At 50.4% G+C, this 22,615-nt stretch overlaps 1 protein-coding gene across 1 annotated transcript in view; it reads right to left on the bottom strand.

Moving 5' to 3' along the window:
• LOC134343000 (potassium/sodium hyperpolarization-activated cyclic nucleotide-gated channel 3-like) overlaps positions 1-22,615 on the bottom strand; it is a 78,694-nt gene that overhangs the window by 41,633 nt on the left and 14,446 nt on the right. Inside the window, exons 2-3 of the mRNA XM_063041786.1 lie at positions 16,095-16,524; positions 12,361-12,522 (exon numbers count right to left, since the gene is read on the bottom strand). Coding sequence (XP_062897856.1) covers positions 12,361-12,522; positions 16,095-16,524 — 592 coding nt within the window. The remainder of the gene's footprint in view (positions 1-12,360; positions 12,523-16,094; positions 16,525-22,615) is intronic.

Genomic DNA, 22,615 nt, shown 5'->3' with positions numbered 1-22,615 from the left:
TGAATGGAGTGGAATTGAGTGGGGTGGAGTGGAGTGAGTGGAGTGGAATGGAGTGGAGTGGAGTGGAGTGGAATTGAGTGGAGTGGAGTGGAGTGGACTGGAATCGAGTGGAGTGGAGTGGAATGGAATCGAGTGGAGTGGAGTTGAATGGAGTGGAGTGAAGTGGAATTGAGTGGAGTGGAATGGAGTGGATTGGAGTGGTGGAGTGGACTGGAGTGGAGTCGGATGGGATGGGATGGGATGGGATAGGGTGGGATGGGATGGGATGGGATGGGATAGAGTGGAGTGGAATTGGGTGGTGTGGAATGGAGTGGAACGGTGTGGAATGGAATTGAGTGGAGTGGAGTTGGATGGGGTGCGATGGGATGGGATGGGGTGGGGTGGGGTGGGATGGGATAGAGTGGAGTGGAATGGAGTGGAGTGGAGTGGAGTGGTGTGGAATGGAGTGGAACGGAGTGGAATGGAATTGAGTGGAGTGGAGTGGAATGGAGTGGAGCGGAATGGAGTGGAATGGGGTGGAGTGGTGTGGAATGGAGTGGAATGGAATTGAGTGGAGTAGAGTGGAGTGGAGGGGAGTGGAATGGAGTGGAGTGGAATGGAGTGGAGTGGCATGGAGTGGAATGGAGTGGAGTGGAGTGGAATTGAGTGGAGTAGAGTGGAGTGGAGGGGAGTGGAATGGAGTGGAGTGGAATGGAGTGGAGTGGCATGGAGTGGAATGGAGTGGAGTGGAGTGGAATTGAGTGGAGTGGAGTGGAATGGAATCAAGTGGAGTGGAGTGGAATGGAATGGAATCGAGTGGAGTGGAATGGGTTGGAGTGGAATTGAGTGGAGTGGAGTGGAATGGAGTGGAGTGGAATGGAGTGGAGTGGAATGGAGTGGAGTGGAGTGGAGTGGAATGGAATGGAATGCAATCGAGTGGAGTGGAATGGAATGGAATCGAATGGAGTGGATTGGAATTGAGTGGAGTGGAGTGGAGTGGAGTGGAGTGGAGTGGAATTGAGTGGAGTGGAGTGGGATGGGATGGGATGGAATGGAATGGAATGGAATGGAATGGAATGGAATGGAATGGAATGGAATGGAATGGAATGGAATGGGAATGGAATGGAATGGAATTGGATGGGATGGGATAGAGTGGAGTGGAGTGGATTGGAGTGGGATGGGATGGGGTGGTTTGGGGTGGGATGGAGTGGCGTGGGGTAGGGTGGGATGGGGTGGGATGGGGTGAGATGTGGTGAGATGGGGTGAGATGGGGTGGGATGGGGTGGGGTGGGTTGGGGTGGGTTGGGGTGGGGTGGGATGGGGTGGGATGGGGTGGTTTGGGATGGGGTGGGATGGGGTGAGATTGGGTGGGTTGGGGTGGGTTGGGATGGGGTGGGTGTGGTGGGATGGGATGGGGTGGGGTGTGGTGGGATGGGATGGGGTGGGGTGGGGTGGGGTGGGATGGAATGGGAAAGAGTGGAGTGGAATGGAGTGGAGTGGAATGGAATGGAGTGGAACGGAGTGGAACGGTGTGGAATGGAATTGAGTGGAGTGGATCGGAATGGAGTGGAGCGGAATGGAGTGGAGTGGTGTGGAATGGAGTGGAATGGAATTGAGTGGAGTGGAGTGGAATGGAGTGGAGTGGACTGGGATGGAATTGAGTGGAGTGGAGTGGAGGGGAGTGAAATGGAGTGGAGTGGAGTGGAGTGGAATGGAGTGGAGTGGACTGGGATGGAATTGAGTGGAGTGGAGTGGAGGGGAGTGAAATGGAGTGGAGTGGAGTGGAGTGGAATTGAGAGGAGTGGAGTGGAGTGAGTGGAGTGGAATGGAGTGGAGTGGAGTGGAGTAGCGTGGAATTGAGTGGAGTGGAGTGGAGTGGAATGGAGTGGAGTGGAGTGGAGTGGAGTGGAATGGAATCGAGTGGAGTGGAGTGGAATGGAATGGAATGGAATCGAGTGGAATGGAGTGGAGTGGAATTGAGTGGAGTGGAGTGGAGTGGAATGGAGTGGAGTGTAATGGAGTGGAGTGGAGTGGAGTGGAGTGGAGTGGAATGGAGTGGAGTGGAGTGGAATGGAATGGAATGGAATGGAATGGAGTGGAGTGGAGTGGAATTGAGTGGAGTGGAGTCGAGTGGAATTGAGTGGAGTGGAGTGGAGTCAAGTGGAATTGAGTGGAGTGGAGTGGAATTGAGTGGAGTGGAGTGGAGTGGAATGGAGTTGAGTGGAGTGTAGTGGAGTGTAGTGGAGTAGAGTGGAGTGGAATGGAGTGGAGTGGAATGGAATGGAATTGAGTGGAGTGGAGTGGGATGGGATGGGGTGGGGTGGAGTGGGATGGGATGGGATGGGGTGGGATGGGATGGGATAGAGTGGAGTGGAGTGGAGTGGATTGGAGTGGGATGGGATGGGATGGGATGGTGTGGCGTGGGGTGGAATTGAGTGGAGTGAAGTGGGATGGGATGGGGTGGGGTGGGATGGGATGGGATAGAGTGGTGTGGAGTGGACTGGAGTGGGATGGGATGGGATGGGATGGGGTGGTTTGGGGTGGGATGGGGTGGAGTGGGGTGGGTTGGTATGTGGTGGGGTGGGGTTGGATGGGATGGGATGGGGTGGGGTGGGATGGGATGGGATAGAGTGGGGTGGAATGGAGTGGAGTGGAATTGAGTGGAGTGGAGTGGAGTCGGATGGGATGGGATGGGATGGGGTGGGGTGGGGTGGGATGGGATAGAGTGGAGTGGAATGGAGTGGAGTGGAGTGGAGTGGAATGGAATGGAGTGGAACGGTGTGGAATGGAATTGAGTGGAGTGGAGTGGAATGGAGTGGAGCGGAATGGAGTGGAATGGAGTGGAGTGGTGTGGAATGGAGTGGAATGGAATTGAGTGGAGTGGAGTGGAGTGGAGGGGAGTGGAATGGAGTGGAGTGGAATCGAGTGGAGTGGAGTGGAGTGGAGTGGAGTGGAATTGAGTGGAGTGGAGTGGAATTGAGTGGAGTGGAGTGGAATGGAATCGAGTGGAGTGGAATGGAATGGAATCGAGTGGAGTGGAGTGGAATGGGTTGGAGTGGAGTGGAGTGGAGTGGAATTGAGTGGAGTGGAGTGGAGTGGAATTGAGTGGACTGGAGTGGAATGGAGTGGAGTGGAGTGGAGTGCAGTGGAGTGGAATGGAAAGGAATGGAGTTGAATTGAATTGAATGGAGTGGAATTGAGTGGGGTGGAGTGGAGTGGAGTGGAATGGAGTGGAGTGGAGTGGAGTGGAATTGAGTGGAGTGGAGTGGAGTGGAATTGAGTGGAGTGGAGTGGAGTGGAGTGGAGTGGAATGGAATCGAGTGGAGTGGAGTTGAATGGAGTGGAGTGAAGTGGAATTGAGTGGAGTGGAATGGAGTGGATTGGAGTGGTGGAGTGGACTGGAGTGGAGTCGGATGGGATGGGATGGGATGGGATAGGGTGGGATGGGATGGGATGGGATTGGATAGAGTGGAGTGGAATGGAGTGGAGTGGAATTGAGTGGAGTGGAGTTGGATGGGGTGGGGTGGGGTGGGATGGGATAGAGTGGAGTGGAATGGAGTGGAGTGGAGTGGAGTGGTGTGGAATGGAGTGGAACGGTGTGGAATGGAATTGAGTGGAGTGGAGTGGAATGGAGTGGAGTGGAGTGGAATGGAGTGGAGCGGAATGGAGTGGAGCAGAATGGAGTGGAATGGAGTGGAGTGGTGTGGAATGGAGTGGAATGGAATTGAGTGGAGTGGAGTGGAGTGGAGGGGAGTGGAGTGGAGGGGAGTGGAATGGAATGGAATCGAGTGGAGTGGAGTGGAATGGAATGGAATCGAGTGGAGTGGAGTGGAATGGGTTGGAGTGGAGTGGAGTGGAGTGGAATTGAGTGGAGTGGAGTGGAGTGGAATTGAGTGGACTGGAGTGGAATGGAGTGGAGTGGAGTGGAGTGCAGTGGAGTGGAATGGAAAGGAATGGAGTTGAATTGAATTGAATGGAGTGGAATTGAGTGGGGTGGAGTGGAGTGGAGTGGAATGGAGTGGAGTGGAGTGGAGTGGAATTGAGTGGAGTGGAGTGGAATTGAGTGGAGTGGAGTGGAGTGGAGTGGAGTGGAGTCGGATGGGATGGGATAGGGTGGGATGGGATGGGATGGGATTGGATAGAGTGGAGTGGAATGGAGTGGAGTGGAATTGAGTGGAGTGGAGGTGGATGGGGTGGGATGGGATGGGATGGGATTGGATAGAGTGGAGTGGAATGGAGTGGAGTGGAGTGGAGTGGAATGGAATGGAGTGGAACGGTGTGGAATGGAATTGAGTGGAGTGGAGTGGAATGGAGTGGAGCGGAATGGAGTGGAATGGAGTGGAGTGGTGTGGAATGGAGTGGAATGGAATTGAGTGGAGTGGAGTGGAGTGGAGGGGAGTGGAATGGAGTGGAGTGGAATGGAGTGGAGTGGAATGGAGTGGAGTGGAATCGAGTAGAGTGGAGTGGAGTGGAGTGGAGTGGAGTGGAATTGAGTGGAGTGGAGTGGAATGGAATCGAGTGGAGTGGAGTGGAATGGAATGGAATCGAGTGGAGTGGAGTGGAATGGGTTGGAGTGGAGTGGAGTGGAGTGGAATTGAGTGGAGTGGAGTGGAGTGGAATTGAGTGGACTGGAGTGGAATGGAGTGGAGTGGAGTGCAGTGGAGTGGAATGGAAAGGAATGGAGTTGAATTGAATTGAATGGAGTGGAATTGAGTGGGGTGGAGTGGAGTGAGTGGAGTGGAATGGAGTGGAGTGGAGTGGAGTGGAATTGAGTGGAGTGGAGTGGAGTGGAGTGGAGTGGAGTGGAGTGGACTGGAATCGAGTGGAGTGGAGTGGAATGGAATCGAGTGGAGTGGAGTTGAATGGAGTGGAGTGAAGTGGAATTGAGTGGAGTGGAATGGAGTGGATTGGAGTGGTGGAGTGGACTGGAGTGGAGTCGGATGGGATGGGATGGGATGGGATAGGGTGGGATGGGATGGGATGGGATGGGATAGAGTGGAGTGGAATGGAGTGGTGTGGAATGGAGTGGAACGGTGTGGAATGGAATTGAGTGGAGTGGAGTTGGATGGGGTGGGATGGGATGGGATGGGGTGGGGTGGGGTGGGATGGGATAGAGTGGAGTGGAATGGAGTGGAGTGGAGTGGAGTGGTGTGGAATGGAGTGGAACGGTGTGGAATGGAATTGAGTGGAGTGGAGTGGAATGGAGTGGAGCGGAATGGAGTGGAATGGGGTGGAGTGGTGTGGAATGGAGTGGAATGGAATTGAGTGGAGTAGAGTGGAGTGGAGGGGAGTGGAATGGAGTGGAGTGGAATGGAGTGGAGTGGCATGGAGTGGAATGGAGTGGAGTGGAGTGGAATTGAGTGGAGTAGAGTGGAGTGGAGGGGAGTGGAATGGAGTGGAGTGGAATGGAGTGGAGTGGCATGGAGTGGAATGGAGTGGAGTGGAGTGGAATTGAGTGGAGTGGAGTGGAATGGAATCAAGTGGAGTGGAGTGGAATGGAATGGAATCGAGTGGAGTGGAATGGGTTGGAGTGGAATTGAGTGGAGTGGAGTGGAATGGAGTGGAGTGGAATGGAGTGGAGTGGAGTGGAGTGGAGTGGAGTGGAATGGAATGGAATGGAATGGAATGGAATGGAATGGAGTGGAATGGAATGGAATGGAATGGAAAAGAGTGGAGTGGAATGGAGTGGAGTGGAATGGAATGGAGTGGAACGGAGTGGAACGGTGTGGAATGGAATTGAGTGGAGTGGATCGGAATGGAGTGGAGCGGAATGGAGTGGAGTGGTGTGGAATGGAGTGGAATGGAATTGAGTGGAGTGGAGTGGAATGGAGTGGAGTGGACTGGGATGGAATTGAGTGGAGTGGAGTGGAGGGGAGTGAAATGGAGTGGAGTGGAGTGGAGTGGAATTGAGTGGAGTGGAGTGGAGTGAGTGGAGTGGAATGGAGTGGAGTGGAGTGGAGTGGCGTGGAATTGAGTGGAGTGGAGTGGAGTGGAATGGAGTGGAGTGGAGTGGAGTGGAGTGGAATGGAATCGAGTGGAGTGGAGTGGAATGGAATGGAATGGAATGGAGTGGAATGGAGTGGAGTGGAATTGAGTGGAGTGGAGTGGAGTGGAATGGAGTGGAGTGTAATGGAGTGGAGTGTAATGGAGTGGAGTGGAGTGGAGTGGAGTGGAATGGAGTGGAGTGGAGTGGAATGGAATGGAATGGAATGGAGTAGAGTGGAGTGGAATTGAGTGGAGTGGAGTCGAGTGGAATTGAGTGGAGTGGAGTGGAGTCGAGTGGAATTGAGTGGAGTGGAGTGGAATTGAGTGGAGTGGAGTGGAGTGGAATGGTGTTGAGTGGAGTGTAGTGGAGTGTAGTGGAGTAGAGTGGAGTGGAATGGAGTGGAGTGGAATGGAATGGAATTGAGTGGAGTGGAGTGGGATGGGATGGGGTGGGGTGGAGTGGGATGGGATGGGATGGGGTGGGATGGGATGGGATAGAGTGGAGTGGAGTGGAGTGGATTGGAGTGGGATGGGATGGGATGGGATGGTGTGGCGTGGGGTGGAATTGAGTGGAGTGAAGTGGGATGGGATGGGGTGGGGTGGGATGGGATGGGATAGAGTGGTGTGGAGTGGACTGGATTGGGATGGGATGGGATGGGATGGGGTGGTTTGGGGTGGGATGGGGTGGAGTGGGGTGGGTTGGTATGTGGTGGGGTGGGGTGGGATGGGATGGGATGGGGTGGGGTGGGATGGGATGGGATAGAGTGGAGTGGAATGGAGTGGAGTGGAATTGAGTGGAGTGGAGTGGAGTCGGATGGGATGGGATGGGATGGGGTGGGGTGGGGTGGGATGGGATAGAGTGGAATGGAGTGGAGCGGAATGGAGTGGAATGGAGTGGAGTGGAGTGGAATGGAGTGGAATGGAATTGAGTGGAGTGGAGTGGAGTGGAGGGGAGTGGAATGGAGTGGAGTGGAATCGAGTGGAGTGGAGTGGAGTGGAGTGGAGTGGAATTGAGTGGAGTGGAGTGGAATTGAGTGGAGTGGAGTGGAATTGAGTGGAGTGGAGTGGAATGGAATCGAGTGGAGTGGAGTGGAATGGAATGGAATCGAGTGGAGTGGAGTGGAATGGGTTGGAGTGGAGTGGAGTGGAGTGGAATTGAGTGGAGTGGAGTGGAGTGGAATTGAGTGGACTGGAGTGGAATGGAGTGGAGTGGAGTGGAGTGCAGTGGAGTGGAATGGAAAGGAATGGAGTTGAATTGAATTGAATGGAGTGGAATTGAGTGGGGTGGAGTGGAGTGGAGTGGAATGGAGTGGAGTGGAGTGGAGTGGAATTGAGTGGAGTGGAGTGGAATGGAGTGGAGTGGAGTGGAGTGGAGTGGAGTGGAGTCGGATGGGATGGGATAGGGTGGGATGGGATGGGATGGGATTGGATAGAGTGGAGTGGAATGGAGTGGAGTGGAATTGAGTGGAGTGGAGTTGGATGGGGTGGGATGGGATGGGATGGGATTGGATAGAGTGGAGTGGAATGGAGTGGAGTGGAGTGGAGTGGAATGGAATGGAGTGGAACGGTGTGGAATGGAATTGAGTGGAGTGGAGTGGAATGGAGTGGAGCGGAATGGAGTGGAATGGAGTGGAGTGGTGTGGAATGGAGTGGAATGGAATTGAGTGGAGTGGAGTGGAGTGGAGGGGAGTGGAATGGAGTGGAGTGGAATGGAGTGGAGTGGAATGGAGTGGAGTGGAATCGAGGAGTGGAGTGGAGTGGAGTGGAGTGGAGTGGAATCGAGTGGAGTGGAGTGGAATGGAATGGAATCGAGTGGAGTGGAGTGGAATGGGTTGGAGTGGAGTGGAGTGGAGTGGAATTGAGTGGAGTGGAGTGGAGTGGAATTGAGTGGACTGGAGTGGAATGGAGTGGAGTGGAGTGCAGTGGAGTGGAATGGAAAGGAATGGAGTTGAATTGAATTGAATGGAGTGGAATTGAGTGGGGTGGAGTGGAGTGAGTGGAGTGGAATGGAGTGGAGTGGAGTGGAGTGGAATTGAGTGGAGTGGAGTGGAGTGGAGTGGAGTGGAGTGGAGTGGCCTGGAATCGAGTGGAGTGGAGTGGAATGGAATCGAGTGGAGTGGAGTTGAATGGAGTGGAGTGAAGTGGAATTGAGTGGAGTGGAATGGAGTGGATTGGAGTGGTGGAGTGGACTGGAGTGGGTCGGATGGGATGGGATGGGATGGGATAGGGTGGGATGGGATGGGATGGGATGGGATAGAGTGGAGTGGAATGGAGTGGTGTGGAATGGAGTGGAACGGTGTGGAATGGAATTGAGTGGAGTGGAGTTGGATGGGGTGGGATGGGATGGGATGGGGTGGGGTGGGGTGGGATGGGATAGAGTGGAGTGGAATGGAGTGGAGTGGAGTGGAGTGGTGTGGAATGGAGTGGAACGGTGTGGAATGGAATTGAGTGGAGTGGAGTGGAATGGAGTGGAGCGGAATGGAGTGGAATGGAGTGGAGTGGAGTGGAATGGAGTGGAATGGAATTGAGTGGAGTAGAGTGGAGTGGAGGGGAGTGGAATGGAGTGGAGTGGAATGGAGTGGAGTGGAATGGAGTGGAATGGAGTGGAGTGGAGTGGAATTGAGTGGAGTGGAGTGGAGTGGAGTGGAGTGGAATGGAGTGGAGTGGAATGGAGTGGAGTGGCATGGAGTGGAATGGAGTGGAGTGGAGTGGAATTGAGTGGAGTGGAGTGGAATGGAATCAAGTGGAGTGGAGTGGAATGGAATGGAATCGAGTGGAGTGGAATGGGTTGGAGTGGAATTGAGTGGAGTGGAGTGGAATGGAGTGGAGTGGAATGGAGTGGAGTGGAATGGAGTGGAGTGGAGTGGAGTGGAATGGAATGGAATGGAATGGAGTGGAGTGGAGTGGAATGGAATGGAGTGGAGTGGAATTGAGTGGAGTGGAGTGGAGTGGAGTGGAGTGGAGTGGAATTGAGTGGAGTGGAGTGGGATGGGATGGGATGGGGTGGTGGGGGGTGGGGTGGGGTGGGGTGGGACGGGATGGGGTGGGGTGGGGTGGGATGGGATGGGATGGGGTGGGGTTGGATGGGATGGGATAGAGTGGAGTGGAGTGGATTGGAGTGGGATGGGATGGGGTGGTTTGGGGTGGGATGGAGTGGCGTGGGGTAGGGTGGGATGGGGTGGGATGGGGTGAGATGTGGTGAGATGGGGTGAGATGGGGTGGGATGGGGTGGGGCGGGTTGGGGTGGGTTGGGGTGGGTTGGGGTGGGGTGGGATGGGGTGGGATGGGGTGGTTTGGGATGGGGTGGGATGGGGTGAGATTGGGTGGGTTGGGGTGGGTTGGGATGGGGTGGGTGTGGTGGGATGGGATGGGGTGGGGTGTGGTGGGATGGGATGGGGTGGGGTGGGGTGGGGTGGGATGGAATGGGAAAGAGTGGAGTGGAATGGAGTGGAGTGGAATGGAGTGGAGTGGAATGGAGTGGAGTGGAATCGAGTGGAGTGGAGTGGAGTGGAGTGGAGTGGAGTGGAATTGAGTGGAGTGGAGTGGAATGGAATCGAGTGGAGTGGAATGGAATGGAATCGAGTGGAGTGGAGTGGAATGGGTTGGAGTGGAGTGGAGTGGAGTGGAATTGAGTGGAGTGGAGTGGAGTGGAATTGAGTGGACTGGAGTGGAATGGAGTGGAGTGGAGTGGAGTGGAGTGGAGTGGAATGGAAAGGAATGGAGTTGAATTGAATTGAATGGAGTGGAATTGAGTGGGGTGGAGTGGAGTGGAGTGGAATGGAGTGGAGTGGAGTGGAGTGGAATTGAGTGGAGTGGAGTGGAATTGAGTGGAGTGGAGTGGAGTCGGATGGGATGGGATAGGGTGGGATGGGATGGGATGGGATTGGATAGAGTGGAGTGGAATGGAGTGGAGTGGAGTGGAGTGGAATGGAATGGAGTGGAACGGTGTGGAATGGAATTGAGTGGAGTGGAGTGGAATGGAGTGGAGCGGAATGGAGTGGAATGGAGTGGAGTGGTGTGGAATGGAGTGGAATGGAATTGAGTGGAGTGGAGTGGAGTGGAGGGGAGTGGAATGGAGTGGAGTGGAATGGAGTGGAGTGGAATGGAGTGGAGTGGAATGGAGTGGAGTGGAGTGGAGTGGAGTGGAGTGGAGTGGAGTGGAATTGAGTGGAGTGGAGTGGAATGGAATGGAGTGGAGTGGAGTGGAGTGGAATGGAATGGAGTGGAGTGGAGTGGAATGGGTTGGAGTGGAGTGGAGTGGAGTGGAATTGAGTGGAGTGGAGTGGAGTGGAATGGAGTGGAGTGGAGTGGAATGGAGTGGAGTGGAGTGGAGTGGAGTGGAATGGAAAGGAATGGAGTTGAATTGAATTGAAGGGAGTGGAATTGAGTGGGGTGGAGTGGAGTGAGTGGAGTGGAATGGAGTGGAGTGGAGTGGAGTGGAATTGAGTGGACTGGAGTGGAATGGAGTGGAGTGGAGTGCAGTGGAGTGGAATGGAAAGGAATGGAGTTGAATTGAATTGAATGGAGTGGAATTGAGTGGGGTGGAGTGGAGTGAGTGGAGTGGAATGGAGTGGAGTGGAGTGGAGTGGAATTGAGTGGAGTGGAGTGGAGTGGAGTGGAGTGGACTGGAATCGAGTGGAGTGGAGTGGAATGGAATCGAGTGGAGTGGAGTTGAATGGAGTGGAGTGAAGTGGAATTGAGTGGAGTGGAATGGAGTGGATTGGAGTGGTGGAGTGGACTGGAGTGGAGTCGGATGGGATGGGATGGGATGGGATAGGGTGGGATGGGATGGGATGGGATGGGATAGAGTGGAGTGGAATGGAGTGGTGTGGAATGGAGTGGAACGGTGTGGAATGGAATTGAGTGGAGTGGAGTTGGATGGGGTGCGATGGGATGGGATGGGGTGGGGTGGGATGGGATGGGATAGAGTGGAGTGGAATGGAGTGGAGTGGAGTGGAGTGGTGTGGAATGGAGTGGAACGGTGTGGAATGGAATTGAGTGGAGTGGAGTGGAATGGAGTGGAGCGGAATGGAGTGGAATGGGGTGGAGTGGTGTGGAATGGAGTGGAATGGAATTGAGTGGAGTAGAGTGGAGTGGAGGGGAGTGGAATGGAGTGGAGTGGAATGGAGTGGAGTGGCATGGAGTGGAATGGAGTGGAGTGGAGTGGAATTGAGTGGAGTAGAGTGGAGTGGAGGGGAGTGGAATGGAGTGGAGTGGAATGGAGTGGAGTGGAGTGGAATGGAGTGGAGTGGAGTGGAATTGAGTGGAGTGGAGTGGAATGGAATGGAGTGGAGTGGAGTGGAATGGAATGGAATGGAGTGGAGTGGAATGGGTTGGAGTGGAATTGAGTGGAGTGGAGTGGAATGGAGTGGAGTGGAATGGAGTGGAGTGGAATGGAGTGGAGTGGAGTGGAGTGGAATGGAATGGAATGCAATCGAGTGGAGTGGAATGGAATGGAATCGAATGGAGTGGAGTGGAGTGGAGTGGAATTGAGTGGAGTGGAGTGGAGTGGAATTGAGTGGAATGGAGTGGAATGATCTTTATTGTCATTATACATAGGTACAATGAAACTCTGTTTGGCTTCCTCTCAGGCAATTAAATAAAGCGGTAGATAAAAACAAGACAGTAATAAAAAAACAGTATTAAATAGCTAAGTAGTAGAAAATAAGTTGCAGCAGCACGAGAATATCACAGTATTCTGTTAAATATATATTATTTCTGTTTTTGCACAATTTTTAATCTATTCAATATACGTATACTTTAATTGATTTATTTTTTTCTCTATTCTATATTATGTATCGCATTGAACTGCTGCTGCTCGGTTAACAAATTTCACAACACATGCCGGTGATAACAAACCTGATTCTGATATCCAAATGCCTGTTTAAATGCATCTTGAACCTCTCTGCTGTATCTGTCTCCATCACCACCAGCCCTGACAGCACACGCCAGGCACCCACTACTCTCCGTATAAAATCAAACTTGCCCCACCCATATAACCAGGTAACAATTACAGCACGGAAACAGGCCATCTCGGCCCTTCTAGTCCGTGCCGAACTCTTACTCTCACCTAGTCCCACCGACCATCTCCTTTAAACTTTTCCCCTCTCACCTTAAACCCATACCCTCTAACATTTGACATTTCCACCTGGGGGTGGGGGGACGTATTTACCCTATCGCACCTCTCATAATTTTATATACTGTATTTATGCTCTAATTTTGCTTTCATTCTCTCCCAGTTCTGACAAAAGCATCTTCGACCTGAAATATTTGACCTGTCTCTTCCTCCGTGGATGCTGCCCAACTTGTTGGATATCTCCAATATCTTTATTTTGTATTCCCAGCGCCTGTGGGTTTTTGCTTGATTTTTCCGCCCCCCCCCCACCCAGCACTTACCACCATGCGGTTGATGGAGACCCAGCAATCCTCTGGGAAGTCCTGGAGCATGGGAACAAGGAACTGGAGGCAGCCATCCCAGTGACAAAGCAAGAGCATCATCCCGATGAGGTTGACAATCCTCACCACTGCACTGGCTAGGTCGTAGGTCATGTGGAAAATCTGACCAATAGAGCAAGAGAGATGGTGAGGGTGGGTTCTTCAACCTGCCCTGTGATTGGTTGCCCACCGGTGGGTAGAGGAAAGGGTGACACGTTTGAGTCTGGCTGAGGAGTGAGGAATTGGGGAGGGAGCAGAGCAGGTTTACGAGGATGTTACAAGGTGAGGAAAATCGCCGCGATGGAGAAGAATTGGATAGGCTGGGCTGGAACAGATGAAGGCAAACTAAGTTGGCATGGATAAGTTGTGAGGGTCCATGTAACAGGGTCTCACAGCGCTAGCCCAGCTTCGATTCAGCCTCCAGTGCTGTCTGCGTGGAGTTTGCATGTTCTCCCAAGCTATACTTCTTGCTTAGTATTATACACAATTTCAGCATCACTCCCTAACACAAGAACCTCGCTCCAGACTTTCCCATTGGTGGAACATGGTCTGTCCTGTCAAGCGGTCAAAAGCAGACAACCACCACACCCCACCCACCCCGGACATCCTCTCTTCTCCCCTCTCCCATCAGGCAGAAGGTACAAAAGCCTGAATGCTCTTGCCACCAGGCTCAAGGACAGCTTCTACCCGACTGCTGAGTGGTTCCCTAGTACAACGGACCGCACAATCTACCTTGTTCTGCCCTCACACCCACTGAGCTACCCACCGCCTAGCAACCCCAGCCTAATCACAGGACAACTTACAATGACCAACCGGTGCATCTTTGGACTGTGGGAGGAAACCAGAGCACCTGGAGGAAACTCATGCGCTCACGGGAACTTCTTAAAGACGGCGCAGGAAATGAAGGTAATTTGGTGCGGCACGACTCGAAGGGCCAACTCCACACCATATCACTAAAGAAAATAAGTGAGTGAAATACCTCAGCACGTCACAGCAACCAGTTCCCCTCCACGGACTCTGTTTACGCTTCTCGCTGCCTCAGTAAAGCAGCCAGTAGAATCAAAGACCCCTCCCACCCCAGACATCCTCTCTTCTCCCCTCTCCCATCGGGCAGAAGATACAAGAGCTTAAAAACACGGACCGTCAGGCTCAGGGACAACTTCTACTCCCACTGTTATCAGACCACTGAACAATAAGATGAATCCTCGACCTCACAATCTACCTCGCTATGATCTTGCACCTCATCGTCAACCCGCCCTGCACTTTCTCTGTAGCTGTTACGTTTTATTCCGCATTCTGTTATTGATTTACCTTGTTCTACCTCAATGCACTGTGTAACGATCTGATCTGTATGAACAAGACCAGCTTTCCACTGTATCATATAATAAACCAATAACAAGTCCAATTCCAGCAGGTGAACCGTCTCCCTCAGGACTCGCCCACAGCCACTGAGGGATGTTTTGGGACGTGTGAATAAGGTCCCAAAGAAAGGGTATTTGATGCCTTTCGCTGTGGTAAAAAAAGCAAATGGTCCAAATGAGTTTCGCCAGGCTAATTCCTGGGATGAGAGGCTTGTCCTATCAGGAGAGGTTGGGTCAGTACCCTTTAGAGTTTAGGAAAATGAAGGGTGATCTTATTTGATAGATTTAGTTTGATAAGATCTTATTTGAAAGAGCCCGAATAAGAATAATCAGGTACCACAATGGTTCAGATGGCAGAGACCCAAATTTGGACCCGGCCCTCCGGTGCTGTCTATGTGGAGTTTGCATGTTTCCCTTTTAATAGTATCTCCCGATGACCTGGGGGTTGCTTGGTGTCGGGTCCGCTACTTTTCACATTATGTGTCAATGATCTGGATGATGGAACTGATGATTTTGTGGCCAGGTTTGTGGATGACACAAGGATAGGTGGAGGGGCAGGATGTTTTGAGGAAGCAGGGAGTCTGCAGAAGGACTTGGACAGATTGGGAGAATGAGCAAAGATGTGGGAGATGGAATGCAGTTTGGGCATGCACTTTGGTAAAAAGGAATAAAGGAACTGACTATTTCCTAAACAAGAAGCAAATTCAGAAATTGGAAGTGAAAGGGACTTGGGAGTCCTTGTGCAGGATTCCATAAAGGTGAACTTACAGGTAGAGTCGGTGGTGAGGAAGGCAAATGCAATGTTAGCATTGATTTCAAAAGGACTAGAGTATAAAAGCAAGGATGTAGAAATATAGAAACATAGAAAATAGGTGCAGGAGTAGGCCATTCAGCCCCTCGAGCCTGCACTGCCATTCAGTATGATCATGGCTGATCATCCAACTCAGAACCCTGTACCTGCCTTCTCTCCATACCCCCTGATCCCTTTAGCCACAAGGGCCATATCTAACTCCCTCTTAAATATAGCCAATGAACTGGCCTCAACTGTTTCCTGTGGCAGAGAATTCCACAGATTCACCACTCTCTGTGTGAAGAAGTTTTTCCTCATCTCGGTCCTAAAAGGCTTCCCCTTTATCCTCAAACTGTGACCCCTCATTCTGGACTTCCCCAACATCGGGAACAATCTTCCTGCATCTAGCCTGTCCAATCCCTTTAGGATTTTATATGTTTCAATCAGATCCCCCCTCAATCTTCTAAATTCCAGAGAGTACAAGCCTAGTCGATCCAGTCTTTCATCATATGAAAGTCCTGCCATCCCAGGAATCAATCTGGTGAACCTTCTTTGTACTCCCTCTATGGCGAGAATGTCTTTCCTCAGATTAGGGGACCAAAACTGCACACAATACTCCAGGTGTGGTCTCACCAAGGCCCTGTACAACTGCAGTAGTACCTCCCTGCTCCTGTACTCGAATCCTCTTGCTATGAATGACAGCATACCATTCGCCAGATGTAATCTGTTATAAGTCATTGGTCAGACTGCACTTGGAGTATTGTGAGCAGTTTTGGGCCCCTTATTTAGAAAAGGATGTGCCGACAGATGAGGTTCACAAGAATTATCCTAGAATTGAAAGGGTTAATATATGAGGAGCGTTTGATGGCTCTGGGCCTGTGCTCACTGGAGTTTAGAAGATTGAGGGGAGATCTCATTGAAGACTACTGAATATTGAAAGGCCTCAGCAGAGTGGATGTGGAGAGGATGTTTCCAATAGCAGGGGCAGCCTCAGAATAGAAGGGTGCCCCTTTACAACAGAGATGAGGAGAGATTTCTTAAGACAGAGGGTGGTGAATCTGTGGAATTCAGCTGGCTGTGGAGGCCAGATCATTGGGGGCGTATTCAAAATGGTGGTTGATAAGCTTTTGATTAGTGATGATGTCAAAGGTTACAGGAAGAAGGCAGGAGAATGGGGTTGAGAAGGAAAATAAATCAGCCTTGACTGAATGTCAGTTGGCTGAATGATCTAATTCTGCTCCTGTGTCATATGGTCTTGTTAATTGTTACCGTAAATTGCCCCTTTGGTAAGCCGGGAAGGGAAGATTATAGAGGGAGGGGATCATGAGGGAGGGGTTTCGATGGCGATGAGAAGCGATCCAGAGAGGCAGTGAAATCAAAAAGGGAGGTATTGGGGTGGGGAGAGAAGATCAGGGGAACTTTCTGGGAATTGGGAAGGGGAAGGAGTGAGGGATTAAGTTACAGATTCTTGCAGGGAGAGGAGAGTTTCAGAGGACCAGCCAGCCAGCCAGCCTGTTCCAAGCTTGCTGAGCCCAGATGTTTACCTCCTCCCACTGGTGTATGTATCGTATTAGACGGGACAGGCGCAGGAGCCGGAGTAAGCTGAGGATCTTGGCGAATCTCACGATCCTCAGTGCCCTGGCTGTCTTGTAAACCTCAGAGTCCACCCTCGTCTCCAGGTCCACGATGAGGAAGACGTAGTCGACAGGGATGGAGGAGACAAAGTCCACCAAGAACCAGCTCTTTAGATACTTCATCTTGATGGTGTGAGGGTCCAGGATGATCTCCGTGTTGTCCTCCACCACGATGCCCGTCCTGAAGTTCAGCACCAGGTCAATGAGGAAGAAGGTGTCTGACACCACGTTGAAGACAATCCAGGGAGGGGTGTTCTCATCTTTGAAGAAGGTGATTCCCACCGGCAGGATGATCAGGTTCCCCACCATTAGCAGCAGCATGGCAAGATCCCAGTAAAACCTGCCGGAACAAGCATTTGATGTTAAGTGACAGTAAGCATATGGCCTTTGAATTTCCCATTTCCCACCTTCTGGTATTAGACATATTGATGCCAGGGAAAAGATACCAGCTGTCTAAATCTACCTATACCTTTCATGATTTTTCAAACATCTATCATGCCTCCCCTCACCAGCCACCGCCCCAGAGAAAACCCTATTGCCCCAAAACTAAAGAGACAGTTCACCATTAATTGCAAGGCGTTTAACAGTGTTGAGCAGCTGAAGGATCCTGGGGTCCAAGTCCGTCATTCTGAAAGTGGCTACAGACGTTGATAGGGTGGTTAAGGAGGCATCTGGCACCCTCGCCTTTATTAGTCCAGAATTATACTTTATACTTTATCGTCGCCAAAACAATTGATACTAGAACGTACAATCATCACAGCGATATCTGATTCTGCGCTTCACACTCCCTGGATTACAAATATTAAATATTAAAAATAGTAAAAATTAGTAAATATTAAAAATTTAAATTATAAATCATAAATAGAAAATAGAAAAATGGAAAGTAAGGTAGTGCAAAAAAACCGAGAGGCAGGTCCAGATATTTGGAGGGTACGGCCCAGATCCGGGTCAGGATCCGTTCAGCAGTCTTATCACAGTTGGAAAGAAGCTGTTCCCGAATCTGGCCGTACGAGTCTTCAAGCTCCTGAGCCTTCTCCCAGAGGGAAGAGGGACGAAAAGTGTGTTGGCTGGGTGGGTCGTCTCCTTGATTATCCTGGCAGCACTGCTCCGACAGCGTGCGGTGTAAAGTGAGTCCACGGACAGAATATTGGTTTGTGTGATGTGCTGCGCCGTGTTCACAATCTTCTACAGCTTGTTCGGTCTTGGACAGGACAACTTCCGTACCAGGTTGTGATGCACCCTAGAAGAATGCTTTCTACGGTGCATCTATAAAAATTAGTGAGGGTTTTAGGGGACAGGCCAAATTTCTTTAGTTTTCTCAGGAAGTGAAGGCGCTGGTGGGCCTTCTTGGCAGTGGACTCTGCTTGGTTGGACCAAGTCAGGTCATTTGTGATACTGACCCCGAGGAACTTAAAGTTTTTGACCTGTTCCACTTGCACACCACCGATGTAAATTGGGTCGTGCGGTCTGCTACTCCTTCTGAAGTCAACAACCAATTCCTTCGTCTTGCTGACATTGAGGGATAGGTTATTGTCTTCGCACCATGCCACCAGGTTCTTAATTTCCTCTCTGTACTCAAACTCATCATTACCCGAGATACAGCCGACAATTGTTGTGTCATCAGCAAACTTATATATCGAGTTTAATGGAAACTTGGCTACACAATCATGGGTGTACAGTGAGTACAGCAGGGAGCTGAGTACACAGTCTTGTGAGGCACCGGTGCTCATATTAAGTACAAGAGCCAGATTCAGAATCAGAATTATGTTTAATATCACTGGTTATCACTAAGTTGAAGGAAGATATGTTGGGGCAAGTTTTTTTTTACACTGGGTTGTGGGCACCTAGAACTGCCAAGGATGATAATGTAGAAGAATACGATAGGGGCGTTCAAAAGACTCTTAGATAGGAACATGAATTGTGCAGGGAATGATATTGAGTAGACATTTGATTACTAATTAAAAGTTCAAAGTATGTTTATCATCAAACTATGTATAAATTATACAACCTAGAGACTTGTCTGCTCACAGGCAGCCACAAAACAAGAAACCCAGAAAGAACCCTTTAGGAAAAAGACCAAAGAGTGCAGCAAGGAAAAAACACACACAAATTATGCAAACAATAAAAGCAAGCAACAGCATTCAGAATGAAGGTGAGTCCGTGAAAAAGAAGCTGGGAGCAGCCAGAGCTGGCCTGTAGCCTCAGCCTCAGTTCATCACAGAGCGGGGCAAAATTGTCGTGGAGCTCACATCCTTAGCCTCAGAGCCGCAAAGAGCAGAGTAAACGTCTAATTACTAATTTACTCAGCACAACGTGGCGGGCCGAATTGCCTGTTCCTAAGCTGTGGTGTCCTATGCTCTATTCCATCCAACCTCTCCTTGTGGCAGCTGCTCTCCATTCCTGGTGAACCCTCTCCACATTCTCCACATTCCTTCCTATAATCGGGCGACCAAGGTTGAGATGAGGCCTGACCAGAGCTTTAGATCCCATAGCTGCATTGTAACTTCCCTCATCTCGGTGCCTCGACTACAGAAAGGCAAGCACGTCACACGCGACCCAACGAGAGCTTGTGGTTCCACACCATGTCTTCTGACTCGGCACAATGCAGCCTTCCAGAGACCCCAAACCAACCTCTCCAGCTTCTGGTAACTTTGGCTGTCCTTCTGACTGTATCAGAAGTGGCCGTTTCTGCCTGTCATTACTTTTTGTTCTATCCATATCGTCTACCTCACTGGACAAATCCCACAGCCTCATGGTTGGCTAGAATTAACAAAGAGGCATTAACAGAGGTGGGAGAGGGTGGGCAACAAAGAGGATATAGCTGTGACAGGGCAAGACCAGATGGGTTATTGAGAACTGCTTAGATTCTGTCCTGTTAGCTTCCAACCTGATGGCATGAATATCGATTTTTCCTTCCAGTAAGAAAAAATCCCCGCCCCCCTCCCCTCTTCATCTATTCCCTGCCCTGGTCCTGTATCTTTTCTCACTTACCTATCACCTCCCCCTGGGTCCCATCCTCCTCCTCTTTCTCCTATGGTCCACTCTCTTCCCCCATCAGATTCCTTCCTTTCTAGCCCTTTACCTGTCCCACACACCTGACTTCACCTATCGCCTTCTAGCCAGTCTCTTTCCTCTCCCCTCCCATCTTTTTATTCTGTCGCCTTCCCCCCCCACTCAAAAGACAATAGACAATAGGTGCAGGAGTAGGCCATTCGGCCCTTCGAGCCAGCACCGCCATTCACTGTGATCATGGCTGATCATCCACAATCAGTATCCAGTTCCTGCCTTATCCCCATAACCTTTGATTCTGCTATCTTTAAGAGCTCTATTCATCTCTTTCTTGAAAACATCCAGAGACTTCACCTCCACAGCCTTCTGGGGCAGAGCATTCCATATATCCACCACTCTCTGGGTGAAAAAGTTTTTCCTCAACTCCATTCTAAATGGCCTACCCCTTATTCTTAAACTGTGGCCTCTGGTTCTGGAATCACCTATCAGTGGGAACATGCTTCCTGCCTCCAGCGTGTCCAATCCCTTAATAATCTTATATGTTTCAATAAGATCCCCTCTCAGCCTTCTAAATTCCAGTGTATACAAGCCCAGTCGCTCCAACATGTGACAGTCCCGCCATCCCGGGAATTAACCTTGCGAACCTACGCTGTACTCCCTCGAGCAAGAATGTCCTTCCTCAAATTTGGAGACCAAAACTGCACACAGAACTCCAGGTGTGGTCTCACCAGGGCCCTGTACAGCTGCAGAAGGACCTCTTTGCTCCTATACTATCCTATAATAGTAAGGGACAGAGGGTCCAGTGAGATGGAGGAACTGAGTGAAATACATGTTAGTAGGGAAGTGGTGTTAGGTAAATTGAAGGGATTGAAGGCAGATAAATCCCCAGGGCCAGATGGTCTGCATCCTAGAGTGCTTAAGGAAGTAGCCCAAGAAATAGTGGATGCATTAGTGATAATTTTTCAAAACTCGTTAGATTCTGGACTAGTTCCTGAGGATTGGAGGGTGGCTAATGTAACCCCAATTTTTAAAAAAGGAGGGAGAGAGAAACCGGGGAATTATAGACCGGTTAGCCTAACGTCGGTGGTGGGGAAACTGCTGGAGTCAGTTATCAAGGATGTGATAACAGCACATTTGGAAAGTGGAGAAATGATCGGACAAAGTCAGCATGGATTTGTGAAAGGAAAATCATGTCTGACGAATCTCATAGAATTTTTTGAGGATGTAACTAGTAGAGTGGATAGGGGAGAACCAGTGGATGTGGTATATTTGGATTTTCAAAAGGCTTTTGACAAGGTCCCACACAGGAGATTAGTGTGCAAACTTAAAGCACACGGTATTGGGGGTAAGGTATTGGTGTGGGTGGAGAATTGGTTAGCAGACAGGAAGCAAAGAGTGGGAATAAACGGGACCTTTTCAGAATGGCAGGCGGTGACTAGTGGGGTACCGCAAGGCTCAGTGCTGGGACCCCAGTTGTTTACAATATATATTAATGACTTGGATGAGGGAATTAAATGCAGCATCTCCAAGTTTGCGGATGACATGAAGCTGGGCGGCAGTGTTAGCAGTGAGGAGGATGCTAAGAGGATGCAGGGTGACTTGGATAGGTTGGGTGAGTGGGCAAACTCATGGCAGATGCAATTTAATGTGGATAAATGTGAAGTTATCCACTTTGGTGGCAAAAATAGGAAAACAGATTATTATCTGAATGGTGGCCGATTAGGAAAAGGGGAGGTGCAACGAGACCTGGGTGTCATTATACACCAGTCATTGAAAGTGGGCATGCAGGTACAGCAGGCGGTGAAAAAGGCGAATGGTATGCTGGCATTTATAGCGAGAGGATTCGAGTACAGGAGCAGGGAGGTACTACTGCAGTTGTACAAGGCCTTGGTGAGACCACACCTGGAGTATTGTGTGCAGTTTTGGTCCCCTATTCTGAGGAAAGACATCTTTGCCATAGAGGGAGTACAAAGAAGGTTCACCAGATTGATTCCTGGGATGGCAGGACTTTCATATGAAGAAAGACTGGATGAACTGGGCTTGTACTCATTGGAATTTAGAAGATTGAGGGGGGATCTGATTGAAACGTATAAGATCCTAAAGGGATTGGACAGGCTAGATGCAGGAAGATTGTTCCCGATGTTGGGGAAGTCCAGAACGAGGGGTCACAGTTTGAGGATAGAGGGGAAGCCTTTTAGGACCGAGATTAGGAAAAACTTCTTCACACAGAGAGTGGTGAATCTGTGGAATTCTCTGCCACAGGAAACTGTTGAGGCCAGTTCATTGGCTATATTTAAGAGAGAGTTAGATATGGCCCTTGTGGCTACGGGGGTCAGGGGGTATGGAGAGAAGGCTGGGGCGGGGTTCTGAGTTGGATGATCAGCCATGATCATAATAAATGGCGGTGCAGGCTCGAAGGGCCGAATGGCCTACTCCTGCACCTATTTTCCTATTTTCTATGTTTCTATACTCAATTCCCCTTGTTATGAAGGCCAGCATGCCATTAGCTTTCTTCACTGCCTGCTGTACTTGCATGCTTGCTTTCAGTGACGGATGTACAAGAACACCTAGATCTCGTTGTACTTCCCCTTTTCCTAACTTGACTCCATTTAGATAATAATCTGCCTTCCCGTTCTTACCACCAAAGTGGATAACCTCACATTTATCCACATTAAACTGCATCTGCCCACTCACCCAGCCTGTCCAAGTCACCCTGCATCCTCATAACATCATCCTCACATTTCACACTGCCACCCAGCTTTGTGTCATCTGCAAATTTGCTAATGTTATTTTTAATCCCTTCATCTAAATCATTAATATATATTGTAAACAGCTGCGGTCCCAGCACTGAACCCTGCGGTACCCCACTGGTCACCGCCTGCCATTCCGAAAGGGACCTGTTAATCGCTACTCTTTGTTTCCTGTCAACCAGCCAATTTTCAATCCATGTCAGTACTCTGCCCCCAATACCATGTGCCCTAATTTTGCCCACTAATCTCCTATGTGGGACTTTATCAAAGGCTTTCTGAAAGTCCAGGTACACTACATCCACTGGCTCTCCTTTGTCCGTTTTCATAGTTACATCCTCAAAAAATTCCAGAAGATTAGTCAAGCACGATTTCCCCTTCATAAATCCATGCTGACTCGCACCTATCCTGTTACCGCCATCTAAATGTATCATAATTTCATCTTTTATAATTGACTCCAGCACCTTTCCCACCACCAACGTCAGGCTAACCGGTCTATAATTCCCTGTTTTCTCTCTCCCTCCTTTCTTGAAAAGTGGGACAACATTAGCCACCCTCCAATCCACAGGAGCTGATCCTGAATCTATAGAACATTGGAAAATGATTACCAATGCGTCCACGATTTCTAAAGCCACCTCCTTGGGATGCAGACCATCAGGTCCCGGGGTCTTATCA

This window comes from Mobula hypostoma, chromosome 2, assembly GCF_963921235.1.
Source record: "Mobula hypostoma chromosome 2, sMobHyp1.1, whole genome shotgun sequence".
Classification (NCBI taxonomy): domain Eukaryota; kingdom Metazoa; phylum Chordata; class Chondrichthyes; order Myliobatiformes; family Myliobatidae; genus Mobula; species Mobula hypostoma.
The sequence above is the reverse complement of the archived record's forward strand: the minus strand, read 5'-3'. Positions and strand labels throughout refer to the sequence as shown.